Consider the following 16,289-nt stretch of genomic DNA (forward strand, 5'->3'; position numbering starts at 1 on the left):
TTATTAAAATACTCCTATGAGGTTGGTAGTATTAACTCTATTTTTCAGAAAAGGAAATTTAGGCTTTTATAGGTTAAGTAACTTACCCTAGATCACACAGCTAAATTGTGTCAGTGGCCCCCTCGTTCGAACCTAGGTCAGTCTGACTCCACAATCAGAATTTGTCACCATTAAACTAAACTGATGACTGCAATTTAGGAATTAACTTGGTAGCCAAGCATTTTACTAAAAATTATGGAATCTAATACCTTAGTTTTCTTTTTGTCAAAAATGAAATACCCAGTGGTTAAGTACTATCCGTGAATGGCCTGGAGAGGGCAGCACTGCACCACTGATCGGTGACTGGATGCTGGAGGCCTCTGCTGCTGCAGTGTTTCATACACTAAGTCACGTGAAGCTCGCACCTCTCTGCCTAACCTTGGCTGTATTTTAAAGAGAAAAGGGGTGCATCTGAAAGACTGAGATCAGCCAACAGCAATTTTTTAAAAAAGATTTTATTTACTTATTTTTAGAGAGAGGAGATGGGAGGGAGAAAGAGAAGGGAGAGAAACATCCATATATCAGACAAACGTGGGTCAGTTGTGTCTCATATGTCCCCAGCTGGGGACCTGGCCTGCAAACCCCGGCATGTGCCCTGACCGGGAATCAAACCAACGATCTTTCTGTTTGCAGGCTGATGTCCACCACACAGAGCCACACCCGTCGGGGCCTAACCGCAAATTTTTGATAAGATTGGGTTGAGCATTAGTACTTACAATTTCAAATAAGGTCTAGAATATAAATCAGAAAATCCATATATATACTTTTTGTCTTGACTAGGAAAAATAGATCTGGATTTGGGGGAATTGCGGTGGAAACTATGTATAAAACGGAAAAAAAAAGTCAGGTATGATTATAGGAAGAAAAAAACAAGAGTTGCCAGGTTATTATTAGTTTGTCGCATCACTGAGACCTTTGCTTCTGCGTTAACTATGAATGTAGACTAAGGAAAAGTATATATCGGTGTTATAAAATAGTAGAGTTTTCAAAATAATAATGGCTGAAACATGATGTATGGCTACTCTGTGCCAGGTAATGTTCTGTTTACTTTGTACAATTTAATTCATTTAATCTTTACAGCGTCATGTGAAGTAGGTCCTTATTTTACAGATGAGGAAACTACAGCAGAGAGGTTAAGTAACTTCCTCAAAGTCACATAGGCATTAGATGGCACAGTGAAGATGTGAGCCCAGGCAGTGTGGCTTGGTGCTCTGAGCTCAATCCTCTGCTGTTGCCTCCCTTCATTAGCAACGTTTTCAAGGTCTTACGAATTAACATATACAAACATGTACTGAAATTGAATTTCCTTTATTCAGGAGAGGTAGGGCATATCGGTTGCTATGTCAGATTAGACCCATGGGAGCTAAAAATTCTCATCTCACATCTGCCACTAATTTCTGGTCTCCCCTGAAAAGTACTTATTTTCCATTTTAGACTTTACATATTTACTGATAAATAATAAGTATCAAGTGAAAAAATCTAAAAATTCAGATATAAAGTCTTTTTCTTGCTGTAATAAAATCTCATTATTAATGGGTTGGATTACCAGGGTCATTCTATCAATATCGTTTTCATTAAAATGGAAGTTGGGAATTTTCCCTAATTCTTGTTAATTACTTAGAACCTGCAGAAATAAATTAAAATGTATTGAAAACTTGTAAGCATAGTTTAAAAAGTGATATGTTTATTTCCTTCCAGCTGGCATTTCTGTTAAAATATGTACATTTGGAGTTTTATTTTAGTAAACAGGCAGCAATAAGGAGATTTATTCTTTGGAAATGATAAAAGCACCAGTTTATTCAAGAAAATTAACACTACTTTAAGGATTAAGGTGCACATGGAGCTATTCTAACATCAGGTAAATTGCAGTACAGATTTGATGCTGACCATTTGGAGTTAGTTCAGACCCCACAATTTAAAGGACGTGGTCCATAACTACACTGCCTGCACTTCAGGTGACAGCTACAAGCAGGATTCCGGGCTACCCGCCCTTCCAACCAACTGGCTACAAATCCATGTGTGTGTTTTGGGGGTTCCCATGACTCCCCTCAGGTTCAGTAATTAGAGCAACTCATAGAACTCAGGAAAGCACCTCATTTATGATTACATTTTTATTATACAGGTTACAAATTAGGAATGAAGCCAAATGAAGAGACAGAGTGAGGTCTGGAAGGGTCCCAGATATAGAGCTCTGTGCCCTCTTTCCATGAAATTGGGGTACAACATCCTCCCAACACATTGGTGTTTGTCAAACAGGAAACTCTGCTGAGATTTGGTATCCAGAGGTTTTCTGGGGTGACTCCTTTCCATAGGCCTGACTGACTGAGTCGTTGGTGCCTGGCTGAACTCAGCCTCCAGCTCTCCCCTCCCTCCTGGACGTCCACCTGCCTTAAAGCTCAACACTCCCGTCACATGGGAGATCTTTCTGGTGACTGGCCTCCATCCGGAGTCACCTCATCTCATGGCATCAACTCAGGTGTGATCTGAGGGGCTCATGAATAACAGAGACACAACTGTTCAGAAAGTCCAGGGATATAAACTCCCTCTCAGGAGCCCGGGGGCAAAGGCCAGTCACATTCTTTATTATACAGCAGGAAAATAGGCATTATTTTGCTCAAAATTATTACCTTGTTTGTTTGAAACATTTGATTATACATTGCTTATAGATTTGAAGGTGTCACACTGTTTTAATCATAGCAAGTGTCTTTTTTTTCTAGGAGTCTGGAGCGCCTATTCTCACAGATGATGTTAGTTTACAAGTATTTATGGATCATTTGAAGAAACTAGCTGTGTCAAGTGCTGCTTGAAGTGCTAAACATGTTAAAGACATTTAAGAAGATGAAATAATCTTTCAATTTTATTTTTTTCTTGTTCAATTAATCTGTGGAAATCAACAGAGATATCTCTCTAGACTTTTTATTAGTATGGTTTGAGATATATGGAAAAATGTTCACGTTTGTAGATTAAACTGGAAGACAAGAGCACTATGAACAAACTTACTTTGCTTGCCACAGTATTATAACTGGTTTTGGAAATTTGAGGTCTTTGTAACTGAATTATGTTAAAGAGTAAAATAGTTTGTCTTATATTAGAGAGACATGACTCATTTGTATACTGCAGATGAATCCAAGTGGCACTGAATGTCCACACTGACTTTTGAAAACTCGTTTCTCAGTTTTAGCTAGAAAGTAAACAAAAATCATCAACAGTAATGGTAAAGGTGAGCATTTTTGCCTATTCATTGAATATTTTTCTGATTTTCATCACTTATGTATACACTTTTTCTGTACTTAATCTACTAAGGCAGATTTATTTTTATGATGATTTGTTTAGAAACTATTTGACTTTATAAATGGTAATTTTCATGATGATAATTTAATGTTTTTGGCCATTTGGAAGAGATGAAAAGTTTTTGGGGGTAATAATCTCCAAACTGACAGCAAATGTGAAATTCCCACATATACTCAGCTTACATGATTAAAAATGAGAATTTTTTTAAAAAGGAGATAGAAAATAAACCGTTTAGAAAGCCTTTGCAGTAAATAGGACTTCTCATTACTAACCCAAATTTGGTTTTCACTGCACGGCTTTGTTTTTCTCCTTGTTTTCCTGAGGTAAATTTCACCCTAAATCCTTCAGTATTTTAACACTATTTTGGGAGTTTACACATTAGTTTTTGTTTCTGCTTTCATTCTGTGAAATTTATTAAGTTGTGGTTCTTACTGAAACAGTATTATATAATATTTTATTGAATTATCTCATGTGATGCTCAGTTCTGTTTTGATTTATTCATTAGTATCATTCACATTTACCTTTTGAAGTTTACTTGTAGCAGATGTTTACATTGCTAAAGCCAGATGTATTTAACAGTGAAAGTTACATCAGTACTGCAAATAGAAGGTGGTGCTGTGCTACGTGCTGAGAAGGGCAGTTTGATGATCGCGCTTGCATGAACGCAATTATATGATGGCAAAACAGAAACTTTAAAAACTGTTTATGTTATACTCTGTTAGATTAAATAAACTTCTCTGTTCCTTTTTATTTGGATGAACTGTGTCAAGCATAAATACCAATAAAATATACTTTTACTCTGTTATCCTGCTTATTTTGAAATCTAGCAAAGCCTGAGTAGCCTAGTGTAAAAACAGAGCATTTAAAATCTGCTATTTGTAGATTAAAAAGTCATTTACTTTTTAGAATAACAGCCGTATTGAGATGTAATTCACACACTGTGCAATTAGCCCATTTAAAGTGCACAGTGCAGTGGGTTCTAGAATATTCAGAGTGTGTTGCCACCACTACAGTCAATTCTAGAGCATTTTCGTCATCCCCAAAATCGTTACTCATTTCGCTCTAAGGCAGGGGTGTCAAACTCATTTTTGCTGGGGGCCACGTCAGCCTCGTGGTTGCCTTCAAAGGGCCGAATGTAATTTTGGGACTGTATACATGAAACTACTCCTTAACTAGGGGCAAGGAGCTTGGTGCTGCCGCCGGGTAGAAACAAGGTGCCGGGTGGATAAAACAAGGTGGAGGGCCGGATTCGGCCTGCAGGCCTGGTGTTTGCCCACCTGTGCTGTAAGGAATTGCGTTTTGAAGTTAAGATGTTTTGAATTGAAGACAGACCCCGTGATAATCATTGACATTTAATTTGCCTGGCCCCTTAACTTATGTCCATTAAGAATACATTATTTCTTCTCTTGAGTGATGTTGGTACCCTAAACTGCCTACTTCTCCTCAATTAAAGTTGAAGGTGGTAAAGTACTTCTGTATTTAAGGGATAAAGATGAACTAATACATCATCATACTCTTTTAGCCTACCATTTGAAAGAGATCACCCTGGATTATATTTGTGTATAAATTAGCTATTACTAAATTGCTAGCTATTTAAATAGACTGTTGAAAGAAGAAATGTTTAATCCTTAATATTTAAATGAGCAGAGTAGATAAGGCATATTTGCTAAATTACTAGAAGCAATAAGAAGCTACTGTGTGTCCAGAACTATTTTGGAATTCATTCTTGATCCTACCCCCCTTAGTGGCCTCCTCTCTATAAATGACCTTACACCTACGTCATTTGTGTACACATATCTTGGGGTAACAGGATAGATTTAATCTTTCATAGGCTGGTTCCAAAAGTCAGTTGACGTATTCTCTACCCAGTTCCCCACTTGATAAACTTCCCTCTCATCCCCTATCTCAGGGACTGTATATAATGGATGCGCTTACTGGCCAGTCTAGACCAGAAGTAAGGGAATTATTTTCACCTTACACTCTTTTCAACATCAACCAATTCCACCTTGGTAATATCTCCCTACTTACTTGTTCTTCATCTTAGTGCTATTCTGCCTTCATCGTATCTAACCCAGTTTGGTGAAACAGCCTCCTAACCAGTCTGCTTTCTCCTTTTCTCCATCTTGCTGTTCAATGCACTGAAATAAAGACCTGACCATGCTATTCCTATTGTTCTCAATAAATTCCAAACACTTTGGCCTGGTGACACACTGGACATCAAATTTAATCCCACTTTTTTGCAACAGGTTTGCCACCAGAACAGTGGTGTGAAAACACTGCTAAATCTAAGCCCAAGTGGGAAAGGAAAAGACTCGAATCAACGTCGTTATCATTGGACATGTTGAATTGGGCAAGTCTACTATTACTGGCCCTCTGATCTGCACATGTGGTGGGACTGACAAAAACCATTGAAAGTTTAAGAAGGAGGCTGCTGAGATGGGGAAGGGCTCCTTCAGGTACGCCTGGGTCTTGGATAAACTCAGAGCTGAACGTGAGTGCGGTATCACCATTGATTTCTCCCTGTGGATATTCAAGACCAGCAAGTATTCTGTGACGATCGTTAATTCTCCCAGGCACAGAATTTGTCAAAGCATGATGACAGGCACATCTCAGGCTGACTCTGTTGTCCTGATTGTTGTTGCTGGTGTTGGTGAATTTGAAGCAGGTATCTCCAAGGATCGGCAGACCCATGAGTGTGCCCGTCAAGCTTATACACTGGGTGTGGAACAACTAGGTGTTAACAAAATGGACTCCACGGAGCTGCCTTGCAGCCAGAAGAGAGACGACGAAATCATTAAGGAAGTCAACATATTAAGAAAATTGTCTACAACTCTGACACAAGTAGCATTTGTGCCAGTTTCTGGTTGGAATGGGGACAACACGTGGGAGTGAAGCGCTAACATGCCTTGGTTTAAGGAATGGGAAGTCACTTGTAAAGATGGCAGTGCCAGTGGAACCTGATACTTGAAGCTCCGGATTGGTTGGTCTTCATCCAGCTGACAAGCCCCTGTATCTGTCTGCCCAGGATGTCTACAAAATTGCTGTTTGTACTGTGTGTGTGGGCCGAGTGGAAACTGCTGTTTTCAAAGCCCGCACGATGGTTACCTTTGCTCCAGTCTGTTACAACTGAAGGAGTCTGTTGAAACACACCATGAAGCCTTGAGAGAAGCTCTTCTAGGACAATGTGGGCTTCACTGTCAAGAAAGTGTCTGTCAAAGGCACTTATTGTGCCATTGTGGCTGGCGATGCAAAAATGAGCCACCAGTGGAAGCTGCTGCCTTCACAGCTCAGGCTGTTATTCTGAACCTTCCAGGCCACATCAGTGCTGGACGCGCACCCGTGCTGGATTGTCACACAGCTCACAGTGCTCACAGATTTGCTGAGATGGAGACTGATCATCATTCTTGGAAAAAGCTGGAAGATGGCCCAAAGTTTCTGAAATCTGGTGATGTTGCCATCATCGATAATGGTTCCTGGCAAGTCCAGGTGTGTTAAGAGCTTCTGTGACTGTCCTCCTCTGGGCCATTTTGCTGTTCATGACGTGAGACAGTTGCTGTGGGTGTCGTCAGACAGTGGACAAGAAGGGAGCTGGAGCTGGCAGAGGCACCAAGTCTACCCAGAAAGCTCTGAAGGCTAAATGAATATTATCCCCAATATATGCCACCCCAGTTTTAAGTCAGTCTCAGGATGCTTTGTCTCTATTGGCCATTTAAGTTTAATAGTAAGACTGATTAATGATTACAGTGCATTGTAATCATTCCTTCAGAAGGAAAGGAGAATGTGTTGTGGACTATTTTTTTGTTTGCGTGCATGGCAGTTTTGAAGTTCATTAATTTGGGGGTGTAAAAACTACTGACAGACAAGGCCTACACATTTATTTCTTTTTGGACACACCCACAGTGTGGGCCTGGTAGCCTGTCCTCTTGGTGTGCTGGCCTCAAAAACAACGTCCCCAGAAGTGTCACAACCCTCTGTGAGCCTGAATTTTTTTCAGTCCCTGCTGGTCTTTACAGAGGTGGCTGTTGAGACCATTGTCCAGGACTGGCAGTATTTTCCATCCTTCATGTCCTGTCTGTCCAAGAACCAGTCTGGGACCCTACACTGGTGTGAGTTCTGCACAGTTGTGGGCACGCGTTCCATCTCGTCCTCAGTGAGTTCTCCCACCCTCTTGGCGAGGTCTACGTCTGCTTTCCTCAACACCACACAAGCATATCTTAGCCTCGCACCCTTAACTGCAGTGACAGCAAAGGCTGTTTGCTGCCGCTCATCCGTGTGGGTGTTGAGCACTTGCAGAATGTGCTGCAGCTTCTCAGGGATCTCCACAGACTCCGGAGGCACGGAGGCCTCCCGTGGAGGAGACCTAAGTTACTAGTGTTTAAAATCAGTACTTCTTAATGGAAACAACTTGACCAAAAAAATCTGTCTCAGAATTTTCCAACTTAGTAAAACATAATTTAAGCAGAAAAACAACTGAATCCCAGGTATCCCCTAGAAAAATAGTACAAAAGACACAGTTGAAAAGGTAGCATTGGAGATGGGTCTGTATTTCTACCTACACGTTAATCTTACGTGTGGTCTTTGAGACGAAAGCAAATAAATTCTTTATTGGCTGTTACAAATTAAATGCTGTGGCTTCATTGCACTTGGTTTTATTTTAAATGAACATGATGGTTTTTTTGGTTATTTTTCAAACAACACTGACAGGTTAGGATTATTTGCTTTCTGATGCCCATCTTTACATTTTTATTTTCATTTTCCGTGTCTCCAATATACATACACACATACTTTTTGTATTCTTATGTGCTTGATTTGTATTCATCTTGAGCATTTTATCAAGTACTTCCATAGATGTTTCTGTCTCTCTTGTTTGCTTTTTACCTAATGAAATTAAAACATTCTTTCTTATGTTGATTGTTCCTTTATTTAATCTGGTCTGGGTTTAATGTATTATTGTCTGGTGAATGTAATAAGAGGTAGGCAATATACCAGGTATAGAATAATGAAGTTACACTAGTAAGTCAGATTTTTTTCTTTCCCATCTATGGATTATATGGGCATAAAGCCCAATTATTTGGGTTGAGGATGAGATACTGGGAAATGGGATTTTTTCCCCGTAAGAAAACAGAAAAAAATAACTAAATGGTAATACTTCTAAAGCACTTGGAAGATGGATAGAAATATTAACTTTAGGCTTTTTTTTTCTATCAACATAAAGCTATGTATTTTTAAAAGTTAGGGATAAAAGACCAAACCAGGATATATAACTTTCAAACCAGACTATGTAACTTTCAACCAGTAGAGGAAAAGAAGCAATAAAAATAATTTGATTAAAGGGAAGACAAGAAAGGTTAAAAAGGTTAAAAAAGTAGTAAAAGGAAAGCATGGTAAATGAGAAACACAAAAAGGAAAAAATAACATTCATGTTTTTAGTATATTTTATGAAAATGGAATAATATTGACCGTTCACTGTAGTAAACAACATTACATGTACTACTTTTGAACCTTTTGTAAATTTGTCTTAAGACAATAAAAATTAGTCTTTTCACATACCCATATTCTCCACAGAATAGCCAGATTTCAATCTTTGTTCATAGTTAAGAACATTTTTTATTAATTTCAAAAATTTTCTTTTTCTTTAGTAAATTTTTAAGAATAGCTTAAAAATTTCAGTTACAGTTGATGCACAATATTATATTAGTTTCAGATGTACAACATAGTGATTAGACATTTATAACTTAAAGCGTGATCTTCCCCAATAAGTCTGGTACCCATTTAACACCATATAGAGTTATTACAATATTATTGACTATGTTACCTATGCTGTACTTTCCATTCCTGTGACTGTTTTCATAACTGACAATCTGTACATCTTAATCCCTTCCCTTTTTTTACTCACCCCCTTCCCATCTAGCAACCATCAATTTGTTCCTTTTATCTAGGAGTTTGTTTGTTTGTTTTTAAGGACTCCTTAGAGCTCTCTAGCTCTCTTTTCTTTTTAAAAGATTTTACTTATTTTTAGATAGGAGAAGGGAGGGAGAAAGAGAGGGAGAGAAACATCAATGTGTGGTTGCCCCTAGCATGCCCCCTACTGGGGACCTGGCCTGCAACCCAAGGATGTGCCTTGACTGGGAATCGAACTGACAACCCTGTGGTTTGCAGGCTGGTGTTCAATCCACTGAGCCACACCAGCCAGAGCTATTTCTGTTCTGTCCATTTATTTTGTTCTTTATATTCCACACATAAGAAATGTCATATGGTATTTGTCTTTCTCTGACTTATTTCACTTAGTATAATACCGTCCAGTCCATCCATGCTGTAGCAAATGGCTAGATTTTATTCTCTTTTTGGTTGAGTAATATTCCACTTTATATATCTACTACAAATTCTTTATCCATTTGTTTATCTATGGACACTTAGGCTGCTTCCATATCTTGGCACTGTAAATAATACCGCAATGAACATGAGGGATGCATATGTCTTTTCAAATTAGTGTTTTGTGTTTCTTTGAATAAATACCCAGAGTGGAATTGCTAGGTCCTTCTTTGTCTCTTGTTATAACCTTTGCTTTAAGATCTATTTTGTCTGCTATGAGTATTGATATGCACACTTTATTTTTTCATTTCCACTTGCACAAAATATCTTTTTCTATCCCTTTACTTTCAGACTATGTGTGTCTTTCTCTATGAACTGAGTCTCTTGGAGACAGCATATATATATGTCTTTTATATATATATTTTTTCTTATTAATTCAGCCACCTATGTCTTTTGATTGGAGAATTTAATCCATTTACATTTAAAGTAATTTTGATAAGTATGTAGTTATTGCTATTTTATTATTCATATTTTTAATCTTTTCTCCCCCTCTTCTTTTTAAAGAAGTCCCTGTAGCGTATCTTGTAATTCTAGTTTGGTGGTGATTAACCCTTTTAGCTTTTTCTTGTTTGGGATCAAAAGTTGTTTGTTTGGTTCTGTTCATTCATTTGAAGCAACAGACACACAAATAGGAAAACTCATAGAGATTCCACTTCACAACACATTCCTAAATTTTTAGAATTGCTTCTTCAGGGTTGATATTAGCAGCTTGCAGAAGCTTATTGGTGAAAAAAATTCCACTAAATGTATAGACAAGAAAACTTAAGACAAATTTCTGTTACACATGGTAAAATGCTCCAAAGTTGTTCGTTTTCACAAAGGAGATCAAATAGCTGAATATTGGTGAACAGTGACATTGTTTGATCCCGTGATCTAGAACAAATGTCCAGCGATGGCAGAAACAGTCTAGGCATTTGAACATTGCTCTTTTAAGTTGTTTTGGCCGTGTAAGACCAACCTCTTTTGTTGATTTTCTGCCGTTCTTTGAAATTTAATTCTTTCTTCAATATAAATATTTTCTTATGGTTTTTTTTCTGTTGCGTAGTTAAAGCCTTCTCTACAATTTGTGTGCCAATCTTAAAAAAAAAAAAAACCCAAAACAAACAAAAACAAAAAACGCCAAATTCCAAGCCTAGTGTTACATTGCACATTGTTCAAGCCTGATTTAGACTGCAATTGTTCCAAACTTTTTTATCCAGGCCAATTAAGAAGTTATTATCTTAATAACCAACCCATCCAAAATTTATCTCTAATGAATTTCAGAAAACACTTGATGTTACAATCATACACGTACCATTTAGGAACATAGAAGTAGTTAAAAGTTGAAATTCTGGAGTTTTGGAGTTAAAGGGTCCACTGAGGTCCGTAAGCCCCATCTTCTTCCTCAATTCAAGAATTCCCTCATAATAGCCCCGCTGGCTGGGCATCTGACCTCTGCCGAACACTTTCAGTGACAAGTGAAACCAGACAGCTGTAAGCTGCTGAATGTTGTGACGGACACTTTTAAAGATAACGTTAGTGAATTGGTAAGGTTTAATATGGGACACATGAAACTAAGCCTCGGGCAGAATTTGCTGGAGAACGTTTGAATCTGTTTTACACAACGCGTTCTGAGGGACTATGATCGTTGACCTACAAAGCCATCTGGCACCGTGATTAGAAGAGAGCGGGGAAGTCCATAATGCAGGAGGTGCTTGCCAGTTTAGAAATATACTTCCTAGCAGGACACGGTGTGCCCAGTTTTCAGCAGAGAGCTATACGTTTCCCAGCTGCAATGACTGGAGTATTTCAGCAGAGAAAGTGCATTGCAGAGCCTGGTGGTGAGAATCTGTTTACTATAGGACATGGGGTCTGCTGTGGTGGGGAGATGCTGTTTTCTGATGTGTTAACATTTTGCTCAGCTTTCTTAACAGGACTAAGCAACCAGAGAATGAGCCTATGTATATATTCCACCTGTTCTGAGGACTGCAACTGTTTGTTTTGGCCAAATAGAAAAAGTCTGCAAAATCAGCAATTTTTGTAGGGGTTAGAAAATTTAAAAATAACAGTTCTGGAGTTTACTTTTGAATTACAGTGAAAATGTCATTTTGAAGTGATAAGTATACTGGTAAAAGAACCTCCAATAAGGAAGGGTCACATTTCACTTTATACAAGGGTGAGCAAAAGTAGGTTTGCAGTTGTAATACAAATAAATAATACAAAAATTAGCAAAAATATAACAAGAATAAATTCTGTTTCTCATACTCACAACTGTAAACCTTATTTTTCCCACCCCTGTATAGTGGTTTTAAGCCTATCTTGCCTTCAAGGCAATTAAAAAATAACCCAATCTTAAGGGAGTAGCTAAAACACATATATGTATAACCCGTGGACATAGACAACAGTGCAGTGATGGCCAAAGGGAATGGGGAGCAGGGGCTGGGAGGAAGGGGTAAATGTGGGGAAATCGGGACATCTGCAATAGTGTCAACAATAAAAGGAAAGAAAATTAACCTAATCTTCAAAAACGGAAAAAATAACCTCTCCTGCAGGTTTAAAAATTAACTTCCATAAAATCCTTTGAGATGCTGATATGCCACATATTTTTCATGTTTGAAAATGTTTTTTTTATTGTTGTTCAATTACAGTTGTCTCCATTTCCTCACCACTACTTTTTCCTGCCCCACCTGCCCCCACCTCCCACCGTCAATCCTATTCCCCTTTGGCTTTGTCCATGAGCCCTTTATATATGTTCCTTGATGACCTTTCCCCTTATTTCCTCTGTTATCCCCCTCCCTCCCCTCTGGTTACTGTGAATTCATTCTTTATTTCAATGTCTCTGGTTCTATTTTGTTCATTTGTTTGTTTTGTTGATTAGGTTTCAATCATAGGTGAGATCATATGGTATTTGTCTTTCACCACCTGGCTTATTTCACTTAGCATAATGCTCTCAGTTGCATCCATGCTGTCACAAAGGGTATAAGCTCCTTCTTTCTTTCTGCTGCATAGAATTCCATTGTGTAAATGCACCATAGTTTTTTGATCCACTCACTCAGTGATGGGCACTTAGGTTGCTTCCAGCACTTGGCTATTGTAAATTGTGCTGCTATGAACATTGGGGTGCAGAGGTTCTTTGGAATTTGTGTTTCAGGATTCTTAGGGTATGATCCCAGCAGTGGAATTGCTGGGTCAAAAGGCAGTTCCATTTTTAGTTTTTTGAGGAAATTCCATACTGTTTTCCACAGTGGCTGCACCAGTCTGCATTCCCACTAACAGTGTACTAGGGTTCCCTTTTCTTCCACAACCTCACTAGCACTTGCTGTTTGTTGATTTGTTTATGATGGCCATTCTCACCAGTGTGAAGTGGTATCTCATTGTGCTTTTAATCTTCATCTCTCTGATGGCTAGTGATGCTGAGCATTCTTTCATATGTATCCCGGCCTCTGTATGTCTTCCTTGGAGAAGTGTCTGTTCAAGTTTCCATTTTTTAATTGGAATGTTTGTCTTCCTGGAGTGGAGTCATATAAGTTCTTTATATATTTTGGAGATGAAACCCTCATCATTTGCAAATATATTTGCCTTTACAGTTGGTTCCCTATTCATTTTGCTGATTTTTGTTTTTAGTTGTGCAGAAGCTTTTTATTTTGATGACATCGTATTTGTTTATTCTTTCCTTTATGTCCCTTACTCTAGGGGACATATCAGTGAAAATATTGCTGCATGGAATATCTGAGATTTTCCTGCCTATGTCTCCTCTAGGACTTCTATGGTGTCGTGACTTATATTTAGATCTTTTATCCATCTTGAGTTAATTTTTGTATGTGGTGTAAGTTGGTGCTCGAGTTTCATTATTTTGCATGTAGCTGTCCAGGTCTCTCAACACCATTTGTTGAACAGGCTACTTTTACTCCATTTTATGCTGCTGCCCCCTTAGTTGAATATTAATTGACCATAGAGACTTGGGTTTATTTCTGGGTTCTCTGTTTTGTTCCATTGATCTAGGTGTCTGTTCTTATGCCAGTACCAGACTGTTTTGATTATTGTGGCCTTGTAATATAGTTTGATGTCAGGTATTGCGATCCCTCCTACTTTGTTCTTCTTTCTCAAAATTACTGCAGCTATTCGAGGTCATTTATGGTTGCACATCAATTTTTGAAATGTTTGTTCTGTATCTGTGAAATATATGATTGGTATTTTAATAAGGATTGCATTGAATCTATAAATTGCTTTGGGAAGTATGGACATTTTGATGATGTTAATTCTTCCAATCCATGAGCACAGTGTATGCTTCCATTTATTTGTGTCTTCCTTAATTTCTTTATTTAGTGTTGTGTAGTTTTCTGAGTACAGGTCTTTTACTTCCTGGGTTAGGTTTATTCCTAGGTACTTTATTTTTCTTGTTGCTATAGCAAATGGGATTTTTTTTCTGATTTCTGTTTCTGATATTCATTGTTTGTGTGCAAGAATGCCTTTGATTTCTGAGCATTGACTTTGTATCCTGCTGTTTTGCCAAATTCACTTGTTAGGTTGAGTACTTTTTTTGTGGAGTCTCTAGGGTTTTCTACATATCCTATCATGTCATCTGCAAACAATGACTGTTTTACTTCCTCCTTTCTAATTTGGATGCCTTTTACTTCTTTTTCTTGCCTGATCATTGTGACTAGGACTTCCAATACTATGTTGAATAGAAGTGGTGGAAGTGGACATCCTTGTCTTGTTCCTGATCATAAGGGAAAAGCTTTTAGTTTTTACTCGTTGAGTATGATGTTGACTGTAGGTTTTTCATATATGGCCTTTGTTAGGATGAGGTATACTTCTTCCACTCCACCTGAGTGTTTTTATCATAAATGGGTGCTGTACCTTGTCAAATGCTTTTCTCACATCTATTGATATGATCATTGTAAAGAAGTAAAATTCAAAGAGATGAGAGAATCATGGGGCAGTGCCTCTTAAACTTGATCATGCATAGGAATCACCTGGAGATAATGATAAAATGCAGATTTTGAAGTAGGTTTGAGACTGAGTCTGAGATTTTTGCATTTCTAACAAGCTCCTGGTGATACTGGTGCTCATTTCTGGGCCAGGATTTACACAGGAAATTTAGCTAAAAGCAACATTTTCACCATGTTTTGGGACTTCCATAGGAAGAAGTTTAGCTGTCAGTTGGAAATGTGCATTTTGGAATAAGGAGAGTCGGGTTTGGGAACCATAAGCATAGAATTCATAGCAAAAGTTGTGAGATTAGGTGAGGCTGCTCTCATTTAATTATTTACTAAGTGCAAACAAGGTAAGGAGGGAGCTCTGAGTCAGACACCATCTTCCTCTGCTGAGTCCAGATTATGGCATCGCATATGGTCTCTTGCAATGTTCAGTTCTATAATTCTATTTTTAATGAGAACGTTAAGCCGACTAACTTATCAAATATATCTTTTTCAGCAAGGAAATATTTCTATTAAAAGGCTCTCCAGTTGCTGAAATATTAATGGTAGTACAATATGTCACTGAAGAGAATGTTTTTACTGTACCCTGGGTTTTGATAATACCTGGAATCTATATTTTAATAGAGGTGTTGAGAAAATAAGGTCTCGACTAATAAACTGTGAAATGGCTTAATTAACAATTGTCTTTAATTATTTGAGGGAGGATGTATACTGCATTTTTTTGGACCATGACATAGATTTTCAAGGCATGTTATGTTCTTAAGTAGCTATGTTTGTTTATTAATTGTTTAAACATCATGGACTAGATAGATATGGACTTTCCATGGGTTAGAAAAATAAACTTGACTGTCTGAGCAGACTCGAGACCAACAGGCTGCTGTGTTGTTTGTGTGTCTTGTATCCTCTCATCTTCTTATAGATTTACAGTGGGCCTTTTCAATATGTTTACTTATTGAGTACCATACACACTTCAAACAATGTATTGACTTTTAGGGGGAGAGAGAGGGAGAGAGAGAGAGAGAGAACACATGGATTTATTGTTCCACTTATTTATGCATTCATTGATTGATTCTTGTATGTGCCCGGACCAGGGACTGAACTCTCAACCTTGGCCTATCGGAACACACTCACCTTGCCAGGGCTACCATACAAACTTCTGATGTGGCTTGTTGTAAATGACTCTAATGATTAGTTTTCATTTGGAGTCTAGAGTTCAGCATGGTTTCAGGGAGCTAATGTTTTTTATTGCAGGTTCTGCTATGCTTACTCAGCCTACATGGTGACAGCTACATCTGCTTCCCCATCTGTACCTTTTGGTTTTATGTCGATATCATTAGCTGTCTTTAACACTTCAGAATCTGTCTGTAATGAAGGAAAATAACTGCAGTGAGAAAAAATTTCACTTTACTGTATGACCTTCCACAAAATAATAGTTCTATGGAGTGATGGGGGGTTTCTAACAAATAACAGATTATGAAGCTGTGATTGTCAAATAGAGATATATTTAAATATGTCCAGAACTTACTTTTATTAAGAAGAGTATAATCACAAAATATGTTGAATAATGATGTAACTATGCTGTTATATATGTTTATGTTCCTTTCATAGATAAAACCAAATATAAATAAAATCTAAAGTTACGTCTTCAGAGTAAGACAAATAAATCTT

The 16,289-nt window shown here is 37.9% G+C and overlaps 1 protein-coding gene and 1 pseudogene across 1 annotated transcript in view; both read left to right on the plus strand.

The window, feature by feature from the left end:
* Nucleotides 1-4,135, plus strand: part of SEC23A (SEC23 homolog A, COPII coat complex component) — a 61,910-nt gene extending 57,775 nt beyond the window's left edge. Inside the window, exon 20 of the mRNA XM_024551294.3 lies at nt 2,757-4,135. Coding sequence (XP_024407062.1) covers nt 2,757-2,846 — 90 coding nt within the window. The 3' untranslated portion in view covers nt 2,847-4,135. The remainder of the gene's footprint in view (nt 1-2,756) is intronic.
* Nucleotides 4,136-5,251: 1,116 nt separating this feature from the next.
* Nucleotides 5,252-6,971, plus strand: LOC112296560 (elongation factor 1-alpha 1 pseudogene; annotated as a pseudogene).
* The last annotated feature ends 9,318 nt before the right edge of the window (nt 6,972-16,289 follow it).

This window comes from Desmodus rotundus, chromosome 7 (assembly GCF_022682495.2).
Source record: "Desmodus rotundus isolate HL8 chromosome 7, HLdesRot8A.1, whole genome shotgun sequence".
NCBI classification, from domain to species: Eukaryota; Metazoa; Chordata; class Mammalia; order Chiroptera; family Phyllostomidae; genus Desmodus; species Desmodus rotundus.